This window comes from Erinaceus europaeus, chromosome 20, assembly GCF_950295315.1.
Source record: "Erinaceus europaeus chromosome 20, mEriEur2.1, whole genome shotgun sequence".
Taxonomy (NCBI): Eukaryota; Metazoa; Chordata; class Mammalia; order Eulipotyphla; family Erinaceidae; genus Erinaceus; species Erinaceus europaeus.
The window spans coordinates 9,058,384-9,083,172 of record NC_080181.1 but is presented as its reverse complement, the minus strand read 5'-3'; the positions used below and the strand labels follow the sequence as shown (position 1 = coordinate 9,083,172).

The 24,789-nt window shown below is 40.8% G+C and overlaps 1 protein-coding gene across 4 annotated transcripts in view; it reads left to right on the top strand.

Annotated features, from left to right (window-relative positions):
- The window catches only part of STT3A (STT3 oligosaccharyltransferase complex catalytic subunit A), a 28,499-nt gene extending 4,954 nt beyond the window's left edge, over positions 1–23,545 (top strand). For all 4 annotated transcript variants that reach the window (XM_016187101.2, XM_016187102.2, XM_060179781.1 and 1 more), the window contains 15 exons: positions 2,533–2,654; positions 3,799–3,944; positions 6,533–6,623; positions 8,202–8,308; positions 9,458–9,622; positions 10,864–11,044; positions 11,533–11,688; positions 13,118–13,209; positions 13,838–13,993; positions 14,577–14,765; positions 17,645–17,761; positions 17,874–17,976; positions 20,745–20,933; positions 21,791–21,906; positions 23,275–23,545. In XM_016187101.2, coding sequence (XP_016042587.1) covers positions 2,533–2,654; positions 3,799–3,944; positions 6,533–6,623; positions 8,202–8,308; positions 9,458–9,622; positions 10,864–11,044; positions 11,533–11,688; positions 13,118–13,209; positions 13,838–13,993; positions 14,577–14,765; positions 17,645–17,761; positions 17,874–17,976; positions 20,745–20,933; positions 21,791–21,906; positions 23,275–23,313 — 1,969 coding nt within the window. In that variant the 3' untranslated portion in view covers positions 23,314–23,545. The remainder of the gene's footprint in view (positions 1–2,532; positions 2,655–3,798; positions 3,945–6,532; positions 6,624–8,201; positions 8,309–9,457; positions 9,623–10,863; positions 11,045–11,532; positions 11,689–13,117; positions 13,210–13,837; positions 13,994–14,576; positions 14,766–17,644; positions 17,762–17,873; positions 17,977–20,744; positions 20,934–21,790; positions 21,907–23,274) is intronic.
- The last annotated feature ends 1,244 nt before the right edge of the window (positions 23,546–24,789 follow it).

The window sequence follows — 24,789 nt, the reverse complement described above, 5'->3', positions numbered from 1 at the left end:
AGGGCAGAAAGTTATGATTACCTTTAGTAACTGAACACTTTGCTTTTTTTAATCAGAATTTTAAAATTTTTATTATTGGATAGAGATATAAGTCAAAAGGGGAGAGGGAGATAGGGAAGGAGAGAGAGAGGGAAAGAGAGACCTGTAGCACTGCTTCACCACTTGTGAAGCTTTCGCCCTATAGGTGAGGAGCAGGGGCTTGAACCTGGCTCTTTGCTCACTGTAATGTATGCATTTAACCAAGTACACCACCACTTGGCCCCCCCCCCCAGGATTTTTTTTTCCCTTACATTTTTTAAAAATTTTTTAAAATATTTATTTATTTTCTATTTTGTTGCCCTTGTTGCTTTTTATTGTTGTAGTAGTTATTGTTGTTGCTATTGATGTCATTGTTAGGACAGAGAGAAATGGAGATAGGAGGGGAAAACAAAGAAGGGGAGAGAAAGATAGACACCTGCAGACCTGCTTCACCGCCTGTGAAGCAACCCCCCTGTAGGTGGGGAGCCGGGGGCTCAAACTAGGATCCTTAGGCTGGCCCTTGCGCTTCACGCCACGTGCGCTTAACCTGCTACGCTACTGCCCAACTCCCCTACACTTTTCTTATTTACAATGAGACTTAAAGAGAAGGGGTTATATATCTTTAGTCTAAAGAACTATCCAGAATCATTTACATATTTTTTATCTTCCTTTCCCCTCTCAACTTCTTTCTGTCTCAATCCAATAATAAATAAATACATTTTTTAAAAAAAAATTATTTATTCCTTTTTGTTGCCCTTGTTGTTTTTATTGTTGTTGTTATTGGACAGGACAGAGAGAAATGGAGAGAGGACGGGAAGACGGGGAGAGAAAGACACCTGCAGGCCTGCTTCACCGCTTGTGAAGCGACTCCCCTGCAGGTGGGGAGCCGGGGCTCGAACCGGGATTCTTACACCAGTCCTTGGGCTTTGCGCCATGTGCGCTTAACCCACTGCACTACGCCCGACTCCCTAAATACATTTTGGGGGGGGCAGGCGGTAGCACACCTGGGTAAATGCACACATTATAGTGCACAAAGACCAGACTCAAGCCCCTGGTCCCTACCTGCTGGGAGAAAGCTTCATGATTGGTGAAGCAGAGCTATAGGTGTTTCTGTCTCTCCCTCTCTATCTTCCCTTCCCTTCTCAACTTCTCTGTCTCGATCCAATAATAAACATATGTTTATGTTATCTATATATTCGTGCTATTTTATTTTTAATTTTATTGAATAATAATAGTTATTATTATTTACCAGAGCACTATTCAACTATGGCTTATAGTGGTATGGGAGCTTAAACTTGGAACCTCTGACACCTTAGGCAGGAAAAACTTTGCACACGCTTGGTATCTCCCCAGCCCTCAGCACAACTACATTTAGCCATATGACGAGACCTTGTTACAAGCTCAAACACTATTAAGAAATTTGTGTTATGGAATAGATCACATGTAGTTTAGTCTGTGTATGGTACTAGACTAACACCTTTAGAGGGGAGCTACCCAACCATCCTCATGTGGTATAGAAATGGTCTTTTTATGTCTTCTTGTCATTTGAAAAGACGCAGAATGAATTGGTGTCCTTTGGGTGCTCGAATTCTCTGGCTGATGCTAGTGCTCACTACATGCCAGCTTGCAGCGGTGCCCTGCCTACGTGCTCTGTTACACTATTGGGCTCCAATTGCATTTCTATAGGAAGAGAAGCAGCACTTTAGTAGACGCAGGCGTGGAGCTAGAAATAAGGGAACTGGGAATGGGGCGGTAGCACAGCAGGTTAAGTGCAGGTGGTGCAAAGTGCAAGGATCCATGTAAGGATCCCGGTTCCAGCCCCTGGCTCTCCACCGCAGGGGAGTCGCTTCACAAGCAGTGAAGCAGGTCAGTCTTTCTCTCCCCCTCTCTTGTCTTCCCCTCCTCTCTCCATTTCTCTCTGTCCTGTCCAATAACAATGACATCAGTAACAACAATAAAACAAGGGCAATAAAAAGTAAATAAATATAAAAAGAAATAAAGGAACTGGCTATAGTGTAAGATTGTTTTCATGATTGGCATGATTTGTGGTACCATGTTTTTGATTTTGGTACCTGCACTATGAATCCACTGCTCCTAGAAGCTATTTTTTTCCCCCTTTTTTTGCCTTTGTTGTTTATTGTTATTGTGGTTATTATTGTTATTGCTGTCATTGTTGTTGGATAGAACAGAGAAATTGAGAGAGGAGAGGAAAACAGAGAGGAGGAGAGAAAAATAGATACCTGCAGAGCTGATTCACCACTTGTGAATCGACTCCCCTGCAGGTAGGGTGTGTGGGGGGGTCTCGAACTGGGATCCTTACTCCTGCCCTTGCGCGTGGCACCATGTGCACTTAACCTGCTGCACTAGTGCCCAGCTCCCTTGTGGTACCACTTTTATTGGAGTAAAGCTAAATCCTTCAGTACTGTAACTTAAGGATCAAGGTTTACTGTGAATCTTTGCGTGTTTTGACGTGTGAAGAGGGAGGTACTCAGATGACTTTTTTTCTTGCTATAGGTACTTTAATTATCGGACTACCCGGTTCCTGGCTGAAGAGGGATTTTATAAATTTCATAACTGGTTTGATGACCGGGCCTGGTATCCTTTGGGTCGAATTATTGGAGGAACAATTTACCCAGGTAAGGAGAAGTAATTTAAATAGGAACAAGGTGTCTGTATGCTATGGAGCTGTTTTAGTGTAGTCCTCTTCATTTTTTAAAATTTAATTTATTTATTAATTAATGATAGAGATAGGAGGAGAGAGAGAAAGAACCAGATATCACTCTGATACATGTGCTGCTGGGGATTGAACTCGAGACCTCATGCTTGAGAGTCCATTGCCTTATCGATTGTGCCACCTCCCAGACCACAATCCCCTTCGTTTTGTGATATGCACTTTCCTTTTATTTATTTTTATTTCTTTATTGGGGGATTAATGTTTTTCAATCGCCAGTAAATATAATACTTTGTACGTGCATAACCTTTCTCAGTTTTCCACATAACCATACAACCCCCACTAGGTCTTCTGCCATCCTTTTCTAGGACCTGAACTATCCCCCCCCCAACCCCCACCCCCACCCCAGAGTCTTTAACTTTGGTGCAATGCACCAACTCCAGTCCAAGTTCTGCTTAGTGTTTTCCCTTCTGATCTTGTTTTTCAACTTCCTGTGAGTGAGATCATCCCCTATTCATCCTTCTGTTTCTGACTTATCTCACTTAACATGATTTTTTTCAAGTTCTCTTTTTTAAAAAAAATACTTATTTATTCCCTTTTGTTGCCCTTATTGTTTTCTTATTGTTGTAGTTATTATTGATGTCGTTGTTGTTGGATAGGACAGAGAGAAATGGATAGAGGAGGGGAAGACAGGGGGGAGAGAAAGATAGACACCTGTAGACCTGCTTCACCACTTGTGAAGCGACTCCCCTGCATGTGTGGATCCTTATGCTGGTCCTTAACCCGCTGCGCTACTGCCCGACTCCCTAAGCTCTCTTTTATTTTAAATTTTCATTTTCATTACAGATTGCTAAAAGTGGATCTGATATACATAGGATGGCATATGTGGGAGTGTGGTGATGGGTGGTTTTTCTGTAACTTTTGGATTTCTGATTGAATGTTTAGGGAGGAATGTATAAGCAGTTGTATTAGTGATCTGGTTTGTGTTCCTGGTCGTTTGCTTAAGGACTGTTTTGTCACTCATACTTGAATTTATCCTCTCTCCTGCCCTTAAGTTCTTTGTCTTACGAGGAAGGATTTGCTAATCGAGTTTCTTCTTCCTGTTATAGGTTTAATGATCACCTCTGCTGCAATCTACCATGTCCTTCATTTTTTCCATATCACCATCGACATTCGTAATGTGTGTGTGTTCCTGGCCCCTCTCTTCTCTTCCTTCACCACCATTGTTACGTACCACCTTACCAAAGAGCTCAAGGTAAAGGATTGGGGTGACAGGGGCCTTTGGGGTTTAATGTTATTGAACCTCTTCATTAGTTAGGAAAGAGTAGAGGGGGCGGGAAGGAGTTTGCACCTAGCAAGGACAGGGAGTCAGAGACCTAAGACAGCTTTTGCTGTGTGGAATTACTGGATTCTCTCCAGTTCCTCCCTAGAATGTGTGGTATCTTATCATTAGCAACTGTTCGTGCTTTAATAACCTTTGAAGGCCAAATGTGAATTGCAACATAAGAAAGAAGAACTGGGGAGTGGGGCTGTAGTGCAGCGGGTTAAGCGCATGTGGCGCAAAGCACAAGGACCGGCATAAGGATCCCTGTTCGAACCCTGGCTCCCCACCTGCAGGGGAGTCGCTTCACAGGCGGTGAAGCAGGTCTGCAGGTGTCTAGCTTTCTCTCCTCCTCTCTGTCTTCCTCTCCTCTCTCCATTTCTCTCTGTCCTATCCAACAACGACGACAACAACAATAATAACTACAACAGTAAAACAACAAGGGCAACAAAAGGGAATAAATAAATAAAAATAAATATTTTAAAAAAAAAGAAAGAAGAACTGTTTAAAATGTAAAATGTGAGGTTTTGATTTTAATGTCCCTACAACTAAGTGGTTAGTTGTTTTTCTGGGCAAAGATGCTTAGCAATATGTTTTCTTAATTTTTAAAAAATTTTAAAAATTATATTTATTTCATAGAAATGACTAGAAATTGAGAGGGAAGAAGGGAGATACAGAGCAAGAAAGACACCTGCAGCCCTGCTTCACCACTTGTGAAGCTTCCCAGTTACAAGTGGGGACTGGGGGCTTGGACCCATGACCTTGTGCACTGTAATGTATGTGCTTAACCAGGTGTGCCATAGCCTGGCCCCCGCAAAAATATGATTTTTTAAAAAAAATTTTTAATATTTATTTTCCCTTTTTGTTGCCCTTGTTGTTTTTCATTGCTGTTGTAGTTCTTGTTGTTGTTGTTGTTGTTGATGATGATGTCATTGTTGGATAGGACAGAGAGAAATGGAGAGAGGAGGGGAAGACAGAGAGGAGGGGAGAAAGACAGACACCTGCAAACCTGCTTCACTGCCTGTGAAGTGACTCCCCTGCAGGTGGGGAGCCGGGGGCTCAAACCGGGATCCTTCGCCGGTCCTTGCGCTTTGCACCAACTGCGCTTATCCCACTGTGCTACCACCCGACTCCCAAAATATGATTTTTTTAAAAAGGATTTACTTATTAGTGACGGGGGGAGTGCAAATTATAACGCTTGTACATGCGATGCCAGAGACTGAACTCAATACCTCATGCTTTTAAGTCCAATGTTATAGCGACTGCACTACCTCTCAGGCCACAGTCTGATTTTTATATATATATATTTTATTTGTTTATTAATGAGAAACATAGGAGGGCAGAGAAAGAGCCAGACATCACTCTGGTACATGTGCTGCGGGGGATTGAACTCAGGACCTCATGCTTGAGAGTCTGATGTTTTATCCACTGTGCCACCTCCGGGACCACACCACAGTCTGATTTTTTTTAAACATTTATTTTCAAATTAAACCACTGACTTGTTGTTGACTTTGTAACACTAACTCTTTTTCTGAGTTTCTATGTTGCTGACTTATGTGGCTCCCCATGTGTTCATCTTAATTTGACACTGTGGTGTTAGGAAGGTACTTTAAAGGTGGCAAACTTGGGAGACTAAAGTTTAGTTTGGAAACCTAGTTATCATTCTCCTTGTTGCCTTTGTTCCAAATTTGAGGGTTTTTGTTTTGTTTTGTTTTGTTTTAACATTGATTCTGTTACGTATGAGAGAGATTTTCACATACAATAGAGACAGACAAAGCAGAGCACCAGTCTGGTTCATACAGAGGCAAGAATCGAACCGGGAACCTCAGGCATGTAATTCTCATAATATGCCAGATGAGCTATCTGCCTGGCACCCAAATTTGACTTTTTATTTTTTTTTAATTATAATAGACAACAAAATAGAGAGATGGGGAGGGGAAGAGAGAGAGAGAGACTTGCAGTACTGCTTCATCATTAGCGAAGCTTCACTTCCTGCAGGAGGGGCCAGAGGCTTGAACCAGGTGTCTTTGTGCCTGATAAGGTGTATACTTTACTAGTTGTGCCACCACCCTACGTTTGACTCTTTTAAACAGAGAAATGTTTGCTCTTTTTTGGAGTATGGGTTCTATTTTGTTGTTCTGTTTCTTGAGCTCACAGAGGCCTGGTGATAATTCAGCGTTATTATTACCTATCTCTTCCTTTTCCTTGCATAGCATTTAGAGGGTGACTGTTGTTCTTGAGGTGTGCAGATATTGTTAGCGAGGTGGACTCAGAAGTGTAGGAACAAAAATTTCATTCTGGAGCAATGTCTACTGTCTGACAGCTCACATGATTTGTTTGCCCTTGGCACACGGGCTGTTTTTGAGGTATCATCAAGGATAATTGATTGTGCAGTTAGCTTTCTTATGCTATGAATGGTTGTTCTCAGGGCCTATAATCACAGATTGAACTAGTAGGGTCTCTGTCTTCTCTCATAGGTATGTTGGCATTAATTTAATCCTGTTGTCACTCTGTCCTTACAGGATGCAGGGGCAGGACTTCTTGCTGCCGCTATGATTGCCGTAGTTCCTGGCTACATCTCTCGTTCAGTGGCTGGCTCTTACGACAATGAAGGTAGATCTTGTAAAGGGCCCAAGAGGACCTCTTTGCTTCATCATCTGACAGATCTTCATGAAGTGCAGTAGAATCTGGGCTCACATCTATTATTTAGCAATAGCAAAAGTGATGTCTGGGTGAGAAGATTAAAAATGAACAGGAAGATATCTCAAAGTTATATTCAGTGTATATAGTTCCCTCTAGAAAAGTAGCCTGCTGTTCATTTCCCTTACAGACCCTTGACTTGAGTAGTATTGCTTTATATTCCTCGGTAAGTGGAATGAATGAACGTTCTTAAAATTATAATGGGAGCCATAAAATAGTTCACTTTTAGAGTGTGCTGTTTTGCCATGCATGTTGCCCAGGCTCAAGCCTGGTTTCTCACTGCACTGAAGAAAGCTTTGGTGCTGTGTTCTCTTTTACTCTTAATTCTCTATATTTATTTACTTATTTATTTTTACCAGAGCACTCCACACCTCTGGTTTATAGTGGTCTGGAGGAATAGAATCTGTAACTTCAGAGTCTCAAGCACAAAGTCTTTTGCATAACCATAATGTTTTCTCTTGTACGTAACAGGTAGACATTATTATGTTCTCTCAGAGATGTGAAGTAAGGTATTTTGGAAATGTAGTGAAGGGAAAGAAGAATTAATAGTAGGGGTTTGGGTTTTTTACAAGTAGTTGAACTGGCTTCTGAAGTTGGGACTTCTCTGGAATTTCTAAGGAGCTGGGCAGTCAGGGCAAAAGAACCAGCTGTGGTAGAATGCAGAAGCAGGGTGGTGTAAATCAAGGACTCTACCAACAAAGACTTTAATAGCCTTAATGGGGCACCAGGTGATGGCACACCAGCTTAAACACTCACATTTCAGTGTGCAAGGATCCAGGTTCAAGCCCCTGGTCAGGAGGAAAACTTCACAAGTGGTGAAGCAGGTCTGCAGGTGTCTCTCTGTCCATTTCCCTTTATCTTCCCCTCTCTTCTCAATTTTTCTGTCTCTATCCAATAATAAATAAATAAAGTGGGAGTCAGGCGGTAGTGCAGCAGGTTAAGTGCACGTGGTGCAAAGCGCAAGGACCGGCATAAGGATCCCGGTTTGAGCCCACCTGCAGGTAAGTCGATTCACAGGCGGTGAAGCAGGTCTGCAGGTGTCTACCTTTCTTTCCCCCTCTGTCTTCCCTTCTCTCCATTTTCTCTTTGTCCCCAACAACAGCAGCAGCAGTGGCAACAATAATAACAAGGGCAACAAAAGGAAAAAATAAAAATAAATAAAGCTTTAAAGAAATTTTTAAAATAAAGAATAGTTTTAATAGTAGCAGCCAGTATTTGCCCAGTGCTTGCTGTATGCTAGGTACATTCTAAGTGCTGTACATGAAATAATACAGTTTTGAAAACAGAAAGGTAAACTAATTTGCCTAAAATTACACCATTAATAGTAAACACATGATACATTAATAGTAACACATGATAATAGTAAACACATGATATATAAACACATTAATAGTAAACACATGATATCAAGACAGTCGGTCTTAAAGCAGTATTTTAAAATATCCTTCCTGTAAGGCTTTATATTGAATTTTTGTTTTGTTCTTTCTGCAGGAATTGCCATCTTTTGTATGCTCCTCACCTACTACATGTGGATCAAAGCAGTGAAGACTGGCTCCATCTACTGGGCAGCCAAGTGTGCCCTGGCCTATTTCTACATGGTAACTTTTCCTGCCTTTCTTCCAGGAGTCTCTATGCCTGAAAACCTATTGGGACCAACAGATAATATTTGGAAGTATCCCTTGGGCTTTGATACCATGGACTGGAGGCTAGATGTTTTTTTGATGTCTCTCCCTTCCAGACTAAGCCCAACCTCCTGAGTTGTCCTGGCTATTCATTGTATATTGCCAGATGGAGATCCTGTTCTTCTTTTTCTTTTTTCTTTTTTTTTTTTTTTGTCCTCCAGATACTGTATTCTCTGAGTACCAGCTTTCTTTTTTGGTATACTCCTCTTAATTTTTTCCCTTTCTAATATACATACATATTTTCCCCCTGTGTAAATTTTTTTTTTTTTTTTTTACCAAAGCACTGATCAGCTCTGGCTTATGATGATACAGGGAAATTGAACCTGGGACTTCAGAGCCTCAGGCATGAGAGTCTCTTGGCATAACCGGTATGCTATCTAACACCCCCCCCCATTTAATCTTACATAAATAGTCTTCCTTATTGCTTCTTACTCACCTTTTTTTTAAAAATATTTTTTATTTATTTATTCCCTTTTGTTGCCCTTGTTGTTTTATTGTTGTAGTTATTATTGGTGTTGTCATCGTTGTTGGATAGGACAGAGAGAAATGGAGAGAGGAGGGGAAGACAGAGAGGGGGAGAGAAAGATAGACACCTGCAGACCTGCTTCACCGCCTGTGAAGAGACTCCCCTGCAGGTGGGGAGCCGGGGTTCGAACCAGGATCCTTATGCCGGTCCTTGTGCTTTGCGCCACCTGCGCTTAACCCGCTGCGCTACAGCCCGACTCCCCTTACTCACCTTTTATATGTCTTTCCATCAGCACACCTTGTGGCCTTTTGGCACATCTAGATTAATCCCAAGGGGTGGTTCCTCTTATTTAGTGATCCTGAGTGTGTGTGACAGGAGCTAAATGGGTAAACTGGGGGTTCAGTTACAATGAGAGGTGTGACTTTCCTATGTAATGAAATTAGTTTTTTTTCGACTCTTTAAACCACTTGGCGTATTACAAAGTTTATACATACTTTAAAAAGTGCTTTCTAGCAAGGCCATAGGTGCTGTCCTAAGGGGCAGTGCTGGTGGCCTATGGAGAGTACTCAGAGGAACTGTCCTGTCTCAATTCACCGTAGGTCTCTTCATGGGGAGGTTATGTATTCCTCATCAACTTGATCCCTCTCCATGTCCTGGTGCTGATGCTCACGGGACGTTTCTCCCACCGGATCTATGTGGCCTACTGCACTGTCTACTGCCTGGGCACCATCCTCTCCATGCAGATCTCCTTCGTGGGTTTCCAGGTGAGCCGTGGACTGAGCTGGGGGTTTTAACTTCTTTCACTTTCTCTATGCTGTGTCAGCTTGATTGACTTTACTTGGATGCAGATGAGGAGAGAAAGACTTGTTCACAGGCCTGACTTTGCCAGCTTGTACTAACTGAAGCAGAGGGGGTCAATGACTTCTGCTTCTAAGAGTGTGCTAGTACTTACTCCACGGGGCTTTAATTTAGTGCTTTCACTTTGGCTTAGATTTGTGGGAAAGGGGGTGTACTTTTGGTTGTGTGTGATCCACACTATTATTTCTAGTTCCTATATTAATATTCCCACTTAATAGAAGTGAGAGTTAAGAGACAACTATTAGAAAATATTTGTTTGGGAGTTGGGCTGTAGCGCAGCGGGTTAGGCGCAGGTGGCGCAAAGCACAAGGACTGGCATAAGGATCCCGGTTCGAACCCCGGCTCCCCACCTGCAGGGGAGTCGTTTCACAGGTGGTGAAGCAGGTCTGCAGGTGTCTGTCTTTCTCTCCTCCTCTCTGTCTTCCCCTCCTCTCTCCATTTCTCTCTGTCCTATCCAACAACAACAACAATTTAAAAGCAAGGGCAACAAAAGGAAAAATAAATAAAATATTTTTTAAAAAAGTAAAAAATATAATTCTGTATAGTCCTCATAGTGTTTCTGGAAATGCAGTGTCTAGGAACTTGCTAAAATACATGCTCAGAGGTCCCATGGAACTGGGGAGTCAGATGCTGGGTATACTCTGAGCCGTCTGTATCTCTACTCCCATTTTCCCTCCACCCCCAGTATGAATAACACTAGAGTTTCAGAACCAGTGGTCTGAAGAAAGAACTTTTTTTTTTTTTGCCTGCAGGGTTATCACTGGGGTTTGTACCTGCACTACGATAGCAATGACAACAATAAAACAAGAACAAAATAGCCTCCAGGAACAGTGGATTCGTAGCGCAGGTACAGAGCCCCAGCAATAACCCTGGAGGAGAAAAAAAAATTAGTAAGATAAAACTTGGAGAGAAAGTACAGATTTTGGGGAAATGAGAAAATTGCCATCTGGGCCAACAAATTAGTCTGATAAAGACCCCGAGATATTGATAGATTGTGGAATGCTTTAAGCTTTTCCAAAAGTCTTTGGAAATTTTGGCAGGTAACCTTGAAATTCATTTGACCCTTTGGTCTGAATCAGTTCAGAATAATTCAGGCCTAGTCATCCTTTCCCCATGTAATTCTCATGCATATGCTTTTCACCTCTAGCCCGTCCTCTCATCAGAGCACATGGCTGCCTTTGGGGTCTTTGGTCTCTGCCAGATCCATGCCTTCGTGGATTATCTGCGCAGCAAGTTGAATCCACAGCAGTTTGAAGTTCTTTTCCGAAGTGTCATCTCCCTGGTGGGCTTTGTCCTTCTCACTGTGGGAGCCCTCCTCATGCTGACAGGTAGGGGAAGCTCACAGACTTTAATACTAAATGCAGATGAGTATGGGTGTAGAACAAATTTCAACAAAATTAGAGTTATTTCCTGACCACAGAAAGGTCCATCCTCTAAGTTTATAAACTGACCCTTTATTCTGCTGATTATGCAGACAGAAGTACTTGGAAGTTTGAAAAAAAAGTTAGGGGTGAAAATCTCAAAGTTTCAAATTTTCAAAGTTTCAAGTTTTCAAAGTTTCAAATATCAACAAAAACCTAGTTCTTTTTAGGAATTTTTTTTTTTAATGGAAGGTTGTTAATTAGACAGAATCAGTTTGTTTTCAAACCAAAGCACTGCTCAGCCCTGGCATAGCTTGATATGTGGCCTAAACTGGGATTTTGGAGCCTCAGGCATGAAGTCTTTGTGCATAGCCATTGAACTGTCTCCCTGCTTCATCAGGTGTTAGGTTGTTTCATTAGTGATTATGAAATACTTGTTACTGCTTTACTTCCAGGAAAAATATCTCCCTGGACTGGGCGGTTCTATTCCCTGCTGGACCCTTCATATGCAAAGAACAACATTCCCATCATTGCTTCTGTGTCTGAGCATCAGCCTACAACATGGTCCTCGTACTATTTTGACCTGCAGCTTCTTGTCTTCATGTTTCCAGGTTTGTTTGCCTTATATTCTGAAGGGTCCTGTATGAGAATCATTTTTTTTTTTTTTACTTATTATTTCATCATAAGCAAACTAACAATCTACAGGTGTTTTTTTTTTCTTTTTTGTGAGTTTACCCTCTATGTTACAGAAGATGGTATGTGTTTGTGATATTCGATGCAGAGCCAAAAAGCAATTGGAAATACTGACCAGTTCAGAAACTCACCATTCTTTGTTTACTTGTATTAGTAAAAATTCAATTGTATTCAAAATTTTTTATCTGTTTGCTTAGTGCATCTGGGATTCCTTAACATCCCAGTCCATCCCCAACTCCTTTCTGACAGTATTGAAGTTTGAGGATAGGCACAGCTGACTGTAAAAAAGCGTCATCTATTTTCTTCTGGGTAGTCCAAATATGTTTTAGTACTGACAGTGGTAGGGGTTTTCTTTTAATAAAGTGACTTACTTTTTTTTTTTCTTACAAAGAAAATAACTTGTCTACAGTAAAAAATAGACAAGTAGGAAAGAAATTTCCATTCTCAGTACGTATCTATGCCAATTTTTAACATTCTAATGAATATTCATCCAGTTATTTATTGAGTAAAAATAGGACTATGGATTTTCTGCCTTTTGAGAGGAGTGTGTGTTCAAACCTTATACAGGTGAAGCATGTGCTTTACCACTGAGTTGCACCACTTCTGTAACTTAGTATCATATTTATTTATTTATTTATGTTTGCCTCCAGAGTTATTGCTGGGGCTCAGTGCCTGCATTACAAATCCATTGCTCCTGGAGGCTATTTTTTCCCTTTTTGTGCCTTTGTTGTTTATTGCAATTGTTGTTATTATTATTGTTGTTGTTGCTGCTGCTGCTGTCATTGTTGTAGGATAGGACAGAGAGAGATCGAGATAGGATGGGAAGGCAGAGGGAGGAGAGACAGGTAGACACCTGCAAACATGCTTCATTGCTTGTGAAGTGACCCCCCTGCAGGTGGCGAGCTGGGACTCAAACTGGGATCCTTATGCTAGTCCTTGTGCTTCGAGGCATGTGCACTTAGCCAGCTGTACTACCACCTGGCCCCCATTTAATATTATTTTAAAGAAATAATGTTTTGATGCAGAGATGAAGAAAGATAATTCATAGTCCCAGTAGCAATATTTCAAGCAGTGTATTATTTTATGTTTCAAAAACATACTAGAACTACTTGATAAATGGAGGATATTATGTGGTTTCTGACTTTTTGCCAATGTAAAGAGAGCTGAAGGAGTGCTCTGCACATATCTGTGATTTTTTTTTTCTTTTGCCCCCAATGCAAACTCCTGGAAATAGGATTATCTGTATTGAATGTGTTGAATCAGTCAGCCTTATAATGAAGGTACTTTCTCCTGTAGGTTTCTGTCTATGAGGTTAGCTGCTTACTTATCTTGCTTTTCCTTTTGTAGTTGGTCTCTATTACTGCTTTAGCAACCTGTCTGATGCCCGGATTTTCATCATCATGTACGGTGTGACCAGCATGTACTTTTCGGCTGTAATGGTGAGGAATGCTTAGTCCCAGCAAACCTTTCCACTTCAAACTCTGAGGTGCTTTCTTTAGTCCCCTAGTGATGATATTGGGAAAGTGCTAGTGTGTGTGCAGACTCTTCTCTCTGATCTAGGAGGGGAGAGCTATAAAGACTTTCTTTGATTGAGTCTTCCCAGCAGTGTGGGCGCCACTCAAGCTTTGCAGCTATTGGACTCAACTCTTGGGGTCACTTTTACATCTGCTAGAAATAGTGACCTGGGCCAGCATCTCATCTCTCCATCCTGGCTTAAAAAGAGAGGTGACTCTTTCCCTGAAAGACCTGTAGGGATTACTGGGTGCTGTCTTACGAGAGGAGATGTTACATGTTGCAGCAGAGTGTTTCTCATACTTGGATTTCCTATCGTAGCATTACCATGGATACATACATAAATGTGACTGAAGACCAAAAGCTTAATAAGTTATACTTCTACTGAAGATTTATCAAGTATTTTGTCTTCTCTTTCATTGAAAGATCATGTTTATCCCAAATGCCTAAGTCGACAAATTTCAAACTACTAATATGTAGAATCTACTGGGAAAGTGAAATGTGGCATTTGTAAGATGCTGATTAGACTGTGACCATAGTCGCTCTGTCTTCCAGGTGCGTCTAATGCTGGTGTTGGCACCTGTTATGTGCATTCTTTCTGGAATTGGAGTCTCCCAAGTGCTCTCCACATATATGAAGAATCTGGATATCAGTCGTCCAGACAAGAAGGGCAAGAAGCAGCAGGATTCTACCTACCCTATTAAAAATGAAGTGAGAATTACGCAATACTGAAAATAGACTTGGCGGTGTGTGTGTGTGTGTGTGTGTGTGTGTGTGTGTGTGTGTGTGTGTGTGTGTGTGTGGTTAATTAGAGCACTGTTATGAGTGATCAGAATGAACTTCAATTCCTCTGCCTTTTTTTTTTTACTTTATTTTTTATTAGTGGTTTAATGTTGATTTACAAAATTGTATGTTGTATAATTGTAATAGGGGTTTAATTCCATACAATTCCCACCATCAGAGTTATGTGTTCCATTCCCTCCATTGGAAACTTGCCTATTATTTATCCATCCCTCTGTGAGTATGTACCAAAATTCTTCTGGGGGTGCAAAAGGTGGGAATTAAGGCTTCTGTAATTGTTTATCTGCTGGACATGGATGTTGGTAGGTCAATCCCTTCTTGCAGCCTGTTTCTATCTTTCCCTAGTGAGATAGGGCTCTCGAGAGGTGAGGTTCCAGGAAGCATTGGTGAGGTCATCTGCCCAGGGAAATCAGGATGGCAATTCTTCTGTGTTACTGATTGTTCTAGATTATGTCAACTGAATTTGGTTTACAACACTTCTTTCCTTTTTTAGGTGGCAAGTGGGATGATACTGGTCATGGCTTTCTTTCTCATCACATATACCTTTCACTCAACCTGGGTGACCAGTGAAGCATACTCCTCCCCCTCTATTGTGCTGTCTGCTCGGGGTGGGGATGGCAGCAGGATCATTTTTGATGACTTTCGAGAAGCATACTATTGGCTTCGTCACAATACTCCAGAGGTGAGGGCCCAGGAGTTTGCACAGTGGTTAAAACTTGTTTCTCAAATGTCAAGTCTTGAGTTCAACTCTTGGCATCCCATGTGCCAGAATGATGTTCTGTCTCTTTCATTTATGTGTAGATCTTTAAACAGAAATGTTTAAAAGAAAAATAATACTCCAGAGGTGAAGATTTAGGAGAATTAAATCATAGGATAGAGGGTGAGGGGAGACATTTGATGTTACATTGTGTATATATGTGTGTGTGTGTGTGTGTATATATATTTGTGTGTGTATATATATATATTTTTTTTGGTGGAAAGATGGAAAAATTAGAACTATAGAATCATGATGTTGAATGAGCTTGAAGTCAGTCTTCTTTAGCTGAGGAGATAGAGAAGTAAGTTATGCAACAAGACTTCCATTCCTGAGACATCAAAAGTACCAGGTTGGGCTAGGGGTAGATAGCATAATGTTTATACAAACTGACTCTCATGCCAAAGTCCCAGGTTCAATCCCCTGCACCGCTATAAGCCAGAGCTGAGCAGTGCTCTGGTAATTAGAAAAGAAAAGAAAAGGAAAAAAAAGGGAGTCGGGTGGTAGCGCAGTGGGTTAAGCACATGTGGTGCAAACTGCAAGGACAAACCTAAGGATCCCGATTCAAGCCCCCAGCTTCCCACCTGCAGATGAGTCACTTCACAAGCGGTGAAGCAGGTCTGCAGCTGTCTTATCTTTCTCTCCCCCTCTCTGTCTTTCCCTCCTCTCTCCATTTCTTTCTGTCCTATCCAACAACTACAACAATAAAACCAAAAGGGAATAAATAAATAAATATTTTAAAAATTCTTTTAAAAAAAAGTACCAGGTTCAATTCTCAGCACCACTATAGGCCAGAGCTGATCAGTACTCTGGGGTGTGGGGACGTGGGTGGGGCTTAACATTCTTTTAAATTCTAGATGATTTCTTTTGTTACCCATACTGATAATTGTATAGATTCTGCCTTCACTCTTGCATTAATAGCATAGTGGTTTTTTTTTAATATTTATCCCCTTTTGTTGCCCTTGTTGTTTTATTGTTGTAGTTATTATTGTCATTGTTACTGATGTCATTGTAGTTGGATAGGACCGAGAGAAATAGAGGAGGGGAAAACAGGGGGAGAGAAAGACAGACACCTGCAGACCTGCTTCACTGCCTGTGAAGGAACATAGTGTTTTTATGATGAGGTAGACTATCCTAGTTATAAAAGCAGAAGAAAGGTACAAATAGTGGATATTTATTTAAAAAAAAAAAAAAAGGGTGGGGGGCCAGGTAGTATCACAGTGGGCTAAGCGCAGATGGCGAAAAGTGCAAGGCCCAGCATAAGGATCCTGGTTCAAGCCCCTGGATCCCCACCTGCAGGGGAGTCACTTCACAGGTGGTGAAGCAGGTCTGCAGGTGTCTTATCTTTCTCCCTCTATGTCTTCCCCTCCACTCTGGATTTCTCTCTGTCTTATCCAACATCATCAATAATAACAACAAGGGTAACAAAATTGAGAGAGTGGGATGGCCTTCAGGAGCAGTGGGTTCATAGCTTAGGCACCACAAGCCCCAGTGATAACCCTGGAGACAAAAAACACAGAAGACATAGTACTAAGTTCAAGGATCCTGGTTCCAGCCACCCTCCCACTGCTCTCTGCCTGCAGGGGGTCACTTCACAAGTGATGAAACCCATTTGGAGGTGTCTATCATTCTCTCCCTGTGTCTTATTTCCCCCCCCCCCACCTCTCAATTTCTCTCTGTCCTATCTAATAAAACAGGGAAAAAATGGGCCACCAGGAGCAGTGGATTCATAGTGCTGGCACCAACTCCCTGCAATAACCCACATGGTTAAGAGAGAGAGAGAGAGAGAGAAAGGAAAATAGCAAAGAAAAAAATTAAGTGATTACCACTTTTAATTTTTAATTTATATCTTGAGAATCTGAAAGACCTAGATGGTAGCGTAATGGTTATGTAAAGAGCTTTTCATGTCTGAGGCTCTGAGGTGTCAGGTTCAAACCCTGACACCACCATAAGCTAAAGCTGAACACTGTTCTGGTGAGACAGAGACAGAAAAAAGTCTGAGAATGTGAAATTCTTTACCACTCAAGGCTGGCATTTTCAGATTGACATTGTGCTTGTTTGCTCAATGTAACCTGGGATAAAAGTATTAGGAATTTTGGATTGTATAATTTGCAAAGATGTCATGATTGTATGTAAATAAATGCAGTGTCAGTATTTCTGTCCAGACATACATTATTTTTCCATTTTTTATTTGTGATTAATAGTGAGTTGCAATGTTTTAAGTATAGTTTAATAGTGAGTTGCAATGTTTTAAGTATAGTTTTAATGTATAGTTTCACTTTTTTTATAGTGATTTAATGTTAATTTACAAGATTATAAGATAATAGAGGTATAATTTCATACCACTTCCACCACCAGACTTGTCTCCATCTCCTCCATTGGAAACTGCAGTAGTTCTCCCAAGTAGACATACATTTTTTTAAAAAATATTTTTTATATTTTGTTTATTTATTCCCTTTTGTTGCCCTTGTTGTTTTTTTTATTGTTGTAGTTATTATTGTTGTTGTCGTCATTGTTGGATAGGACAGAGAGAAATGGAGAGAGGAGGAGAGAAAGATAGACACCTGCAGACCTGCTTCACCGCCTGTGAAGCGACTCCCCTGCAGGTGGGGAGCCGGGGTTCGAACCAGGATCCTTATGGCCGTCTTTGTGCTTTGCGCCACCTGCGCTTAGCCCACTGCACTACAGCCCGACTCCCAAGACATACATTTTTTAATGAAGAAAGGATCGGTTTGCCGTGCCTTTCTTCTTATCAGATGCCCTTCCACTCCTCTGAAACTTAATATTCTCTTTTCCCATTCTTTCAGGATGCAAAGGTCATGTCTTGGTGGGATTATGGCTACCAGATCACAGCTATGGCAAATCGTACAATCTTAGTGGACAACAACACATGGAATAATACCCATATATCTCGTGTAGGACAGGTAAGGGAAAACCATCACTTAAGTGTTTTGTGCCAGGGTCTCATGGGAAGTACTTCTCTGTGAAGGTGTCATATGGACTCTTGCTCTGATTAATGTGCATGTATTTTTCTAGGCAATGGCATCTACTGAAGAAAAAGCCTATGAAATTATGAGAGAGCTTGATGTCAGCTACGTACTGGTCATTTTTGGAGGCCTTACTGGGTATTCTTCTGATGGTAATATGCTTGATTCTGTTTCTAGTTTCTAACTAAAAGAATTTCCTATTTATTATTTTAATATGTTTTCCTAGCTGGGGAAGTTCTGTGTATTAGCAACTTGAGGCTTTTTTGTTTTTTGATTTTATATATTTTTTTAATTAATTAAAAGAAAAAAATTTAAAATATTTATTCCCTTTTGTTGCCTTTGTTGTTTTAATGTTGTAGTTATTATTGATGTCCTTGTTGGATAGGACAGAGAAAAATGAAGCGCGGAGGACAAGACAGAGGGGGAGAGAAAGATAAACACCTGCAGACCTGCTTCACCACCTGTGAAGCGACTCCCCTGCAGGTGGGGAGCCGGGGGCTCGAACTGGGATCCTTACACTTTGCACCATGTGTGTGGCTTAACGTTGCGCTACCGCCTGACTCCCTTAAAAGAACTTTTTAATGAGAAAGAGATATATAGAGGGATATATACAGAGAGAGATAGACTTAGAGCACTGCTCTGCTATGTGTAATGATGATAGGGGTTGAACCTGGGACCTCAGATCCTCATGCATGAGAGTATTTTACATAATCAGCCCTAAGGCTTATATATTTTGATTTACTTATTGACAAACAGATAGCAAGTGTTAATCTTGAGTAGGCTTGCTATGGCAAATGATTGTTCTTCATTAATCATTTTGATGTATTCTACCAATTTATACTAGATAAGGAATTTAGATCATGTTCCCTCTCTTTATTCACTTCAGCATAGTTAGTTTTTAGTTTTAGTAAATCAAGATGAAGTGTTTTCAAAATCATGGCTATGTAAATGTTGTTTGTTGAGTCACCTGGTTCACTGTGATTACATTCTTATACAGAATAGTTTTGTTTTCCTGCAGTTAATAATTGCCTTGTTTTTTATCTTAATTTTCTTTTGTTCTATGACTGCTTCTTAGAGGAGTTCATAGTTTAGATTTTCTCTGGCTCCTGATATTGACTGGCTAGACAAATTCATCTAGATAGTATAAAAAATGTAAGTATGAACTAATAAAACTAATTTCCATTTGTGGGTTTTTGTTTGTTTTTTTTTTTGCCTCCAGAGTTATTGCTGGGTCTTGGTGCCTGCACTATGAATCCACTGCTCCTGGAGGCCATTTTTTCCCTTTTGTTGCCCTTGTTTTATCATTGTTGTTGTTAATATTATTGTTGTCATTCTTGTTGGATTGGACAGAGTGAAATGGAGAGAGGAGAGAAAGATGGGGAGAAATGGACAGACACCTGCAGAAACTGCTTCACTGCCTGTAAAGTGATTCTCCTGCAGGTGGGGAGCTGGGGGCTTGAACCGGGATCCTTATGCTACTCCTTGCGCTTTGCACCGTGTGCGCTTATCCCGCTGAACCACTGCCCAGCCCCCCCATTTATGTTTTATATACAGGAAGAACTGTGACAGTTAGGACATTGTCTGCAGACATGAACTTTAGCAACTGCACTCCTTTTATTTGTTTATGCATTAATAGATTTTTTTTTCCTAATCAGATACTACAGAATTGTATGTATGTGTATATATATGTCCATGTAAATACATACATATATGGTAGAAAAGTATCTATTGTTAGTTACTTAACCTTCTCCTGCCTGCTAAAGTGAATAGAAGTATATTTTTAATACTAGCATAAAAACAAGTATTGTTATCTGGACCAAATTATAACTTCCTTGTGGAAGGGGGTGGTGACGGCTGTAGCGCAAGGAAGCCGGTTTGAGCCCCCAGCTCCTCACTTGCAGGGGGTTGCTTCACAAGCGGTGAAGCAGGTCTGCAGGTATCTATTTCTCTCCCCATCTCTATCTCCCCTTCCTCTCTCAATTTCTCTTTGTCTTATCCAATAAAATGGAAAAAACTACTGCCAGGAGCAATAGGTTCATAGTGCTGGCACTGAATCCCAGTGATAATTCTGGAGGCAAAAAAAAAACTTACCACTAAAGCAATCCTGAAAGGGCTGGGAGATAGTTCACCTGGGAAAGTGCAGATTCAAGGCCCCAGCCACCACATGTGAGCACTATGCAAAGAGGAAGCTTCAGGAGTGGGGTAGAGCATTGCTGTGGTGTAAAGAGTATTTCATGAGAAGATCTGTTATCTTTCAACTTGGCAATTATGATGTAAAACACAGGATTGAATTGGACTGTTCCTATTTGAAAGATCTTGGGGGAATTGCCTTGAAAATGACTTTTGGGGGGTCAGGCAGTAGTATAGCAGGTTGAATGCACGTGCTGCAAAGTGCAAGGACCAGCATAAAGATCCCTTTTCGAGCCCCCGGCTCCCCACCTGCAGGGGAGTCGCTTCACAAGTGGTGAAGCAGGTCTGCAGGTGTCTATCTTCTGCCCCTCCCCTCTGTCTTCCCCTCCTCTCTCAATTTCTCTCTGTCCTATCCAACAACAGTGACATCAATAACAATAATAATAACCACAACAACGATAAAACAACCAGGGCAACAAAAAGAAAAAAAAAAAAAGCCTTCAGGATCAGTGTATTTGTGGTGCAGGCACCAAGCCCCAGCAATAACCCCCCCAAAAAAAAATGTTTTCGGGGTTTTGGAGGTGGTACAGTGGATAGAGTGTTGGACCCTCAAGCATAAAGTCCAGAGTTCAATTCCTAACACATGGGCCAGAGTCATGCTCTGGTCTTCTCCATTTCTCTGTATATCATTCATCAATAATTTTTTTTCAATAATGATTTTTTTTTTAATTAGCTCATTTAACTCCATCAGCATTTGTCTTTATTCTTCTGTCTTCCCATCCCTGCCCAGACATCAACAAATTTCTATGGATGGTCCGGATTGGAGGGAGCACAGACACAGGCAAACATATTAAGGAGCATGATTACTACACTCCAACTGGGGAGTTCCGCGTGGACCGGGAGGGCTCTCCAGTGCTGCTCAACTGCCTTATGTACAAGATGTGCTACTACCGCTTTGGACAAGTCTACACAGAAGCCAGTGAGTGACTGGAAGAGCAGTAGCAAGCACAGTGATAGATGTTAACGCATACCAGGCACTGCTCTGAGTCCTTTACATCTATTAATTCATTCACTTTTCACAGAAAACCCAAAAGGTAGTTACTAATTAGTAACATTCCCATCTTACATATGAAGAAAAAGAGGCCCTAAGTAGGTAGTAGTTTCCTTTTTTTTTTTTATCTTTCCTAATATTTTTCCTCTAATTTTATTTATTTTTTTAACCAGAGCACTGACCAGCTCTGATTTATGGTGGTGTGTGGGGTGATAGGGATTGAAGCTGAGATTTCTCACCCTCTTTGCATAACTGTTATGCTATCTACCCTCTCCTGGTGGTTTGTTTTTAACCTTGTGCTTGTCTCTCAGAAGGCATTGAAGTGGAGAAAGGAGTAAAGGCAGGCAGAATGAGATAAGATTTTTGGTTTCTTCAGATAAAACACTTTGAGAAACATTTTGAGCTGTTAAATCAGCTTCATAGTATTTTACACTGAAGAGATTCTAAAGTATTGATAAATGCATATCTTTGACTTCTAATAGGTCTTGATCCATGATTAATTTATCTCAGAGGCCTCTTGCATAGCAGTCCTCAGCATCAGGAGGGACTTGGAATTTAGGCTCTTCTCTTTTAACCAAAAGACATTCCATGCACTCTGCCACGCATCATTTTAGAGATTGAGTACTTGAGTGATACTTGATTTGCCCTTACTACCTAACATCCTTTTCTGTAGGCTCAACTCTAAAGAAACTGCAGCCTGTGGAACAGCACTCCAGTTTGTGGATGATTTCCTTAGGAAGTTATATAGTCGAGGAAAAAATGCATCTCTTTTTGTCCCTTTTTAGAGCGTCCACCAGGCTTTGACCGTGTCCGGAATGCTGAGATTGGGAATAAAGACTTTGAGCTGGATGTCCTGGAGGAAGCATATACCACAGAACACTGGCTAGTGAGGATATACAAGGTGAGCGGATACTGCACAGTCTAGGAAAGCAGCCATTACATTTGGGGACTTTTTTTTTTAATTAGCGAGTTAATACTGATTTATGAAATTTTAGGGTAATAGGGGTATAATTCCATACAGTTCCCACCAATAGAGTTCCCATCCCTTCTATTGGAAACTGGTAGTTCTCCCAAGGTCACTGATAAGGGTTGATTGTCTATCTATCCATCTATGTGTGCTCTTCCCTTATTTTTTCAATCATTCTGCCTTCAATTCTTTCCTAGTTCTCTCCTATACCTATTACTACTTCCAAGTGTCTTTTCCTTTCATTGATGCAATCAAAACAAGATTCCTGGTAATCAGCGCTTTGTGTCCTGAAAGAAAGGGGGTACAGAGCCTTGAGGACTATTTTAAAAAATTATTTATTTATTCCCTTTTGTTGCCCTGTTGTTTCTTTTTATTGTTGTAGTTACTATTGTCGTCATTGTTGGATAGGACAGAGAGAAATGGAGAGGGGGGAGAGAAAGATAGACACCTGCAGACCTGCTTCACTGCCTGTGAAGTGACTTGCAGGTGGGAAGCTGGGGGCTCAAACCAGGATCCTCATGCCGGTCCTTGCACTTTGTGCTACGTGCACTTAACCTGCTACGCAGCCGCCCGCCTCCTGTAGACTGCTTTTTACGCTTAAAACTGTTCTAACATAAACATTTCTAATATCTGAAAGGAACTTTCAGTTCAGAATTCTCTTTCCTGGTTTTTCTGGAGGAGTAGACATCTGTCATTTTGACAGTGGTTCCAGTTGATGGTTTTTCATTTGGGGCTGGACTTGATCTTTCTTTCTTTTCTTTTTTTTTTTTTTTTTTCATTTTGTTGTCCTTGTTTTATCGTTGAGGTTATTATTGTTGTTGTCATTGATGTCACTGTTGTTAGACAGGACAGAGAAATGGAGAGAGGGGGAGAGAAAGATAGATACCTGCAGACCTGCTTCACGCCTGTGAAGCAACTCCCCTGCAGGTGGGGAGCCAGGGGCTCGAACCAGGTGGACATGGTATTTCAATAATTGTCAGACATGGGGACAGAAAAAGGTGGGGAAGACTGTGTTTGTGACTTTGAACTGTATTCTTTCCTACTGAAGAATTTATGGTAGAGAGTCACATAGTATTTATGTCTCTTACATTAAAAAAAAAAAAAAAAAGATTGAGGCCTCTTGATATATACAAAAGTGCTCAAAAGAAAAAGAGTAAGTAGAGTGACTAGTCTAACCAATGCTCATTTCTTCCCAAAGAATAGCCAGGCTTCAGAACCCATCATCCCTTCCTACCCAGGTGAACCCACTCAGTAGAGAAACTTTGACCTATCTATATAAAATTTGTCATTTGTGTGTTGCAGGTAAAGGACCTGGATAATCGAGGTCTGTCAAGGACATAAATAGTACATCCAGCTCTGAGATGCTTCGCACTGAATGCGTCACATTTTGGACGCTGAAGATGTTTTTTAAATGCAGTTTATAAGAGCACGATGGGATTAGAATTGTCTGGACATTTTGCTCTGGGCATTATGGGCTGGGCCAAATGGAATGATTTTTATAATTCTGAGCAGGTTACCAAATGAAATGTCATGTCTTTACTTTGGTCAATTAAAGGGGGGAATTTTTTTTTTTAATGTGCCTTATTTCTTTTAACTTATACTGATTAGAGGAAGTTGAATAGTTTGCTGGGTTGATAAAGAGGACAAAAAGTAGACCTCTTCTGTGCTCTTGCTTTCAAAATGGGACTCTAAGGGCATTCTTTATCTTTCAAATCAGGAAAACAATCAAGGACTAGCTCAGATTCTACTTATACAAACAATTTTGTCATTTCCAAAGTTACAACATCTCGCACAATGCCTTCCTTGCACAGAGGGTGCTCAATAAATTCTTATTGAATGAATAACTGTTTGTGGGACCAGAGCAGTGCCATTTCTGGGCAAAAAAGGCAGATACGTTGTAGTCATGTTGCCAGTCTCTTATCCTTCCAGGCCCTTTGACTTCACAAGAGACCAAAGTGACTAGCTAGACCTGATATCACTAGTGTTCTTTGGGACCAAGTGCATTTGGTGGGCTTTTGTGTGTGTGTTTCTATTGTTTTTTGTTTATTTTGAGCAGAACTAAAGTGAGACTAAAGCAGTTCTGAATGACTCCAGAAAAGATGGAAACATAATTATTCCCTTGGGGAGGGGAAATTCCTTCAAAAAAGATAACATAGATCTTGAATGGTAGGTGTTTGTGATAAAGCTCTACACCAAAACTCTTGTGGTTGAAGGTGAGTTTCTTTCCCCGAGTGTTACTCAGTTTATCATTTTAACAAGCTCAGATTATCTGGTTTTGAAGCCCTTGCCAAAAAATCTACAAATTAGAAGGATAAATAATTGTTATTAGCAAGTAGGAAAGGGGAACACATCTTTGTGCACTGCGATGTGTGTGCTTAACCAGGTGCACCACCACCCGGCCCCAGAACACATCTTTTAAAATGTTTTAATTCACAGCACAGTAGACCCGTGAATATTTATGGTCAACATGGTAAGACATTGTGTGTATTTTACAACATGAAACTTATCAGTGTAAGATGCACTTACAACATACATTATGTATATAAACTAAGTCATTAAACAAAATACAAGATAACTGTTTAGGTTTACTTGTTTAAGAAACAGGAAGATTAATTACCTTTTGGGTAGGTCAAAATGGTGCTCCTAAAGGTGATGGTCAGGTATACTTGTATACCCAGGAAACAGCCCTCCAGAGAAAGTTACAACCCAGTACTCAGCAGAGGCTGAGGCTCAGTTTTAATGTCAGTGTGATCTACCACATGTAAACACAGAAGACATTATTTTGAGGTGGGCTTTTATTTTTAACCAATAGGAATA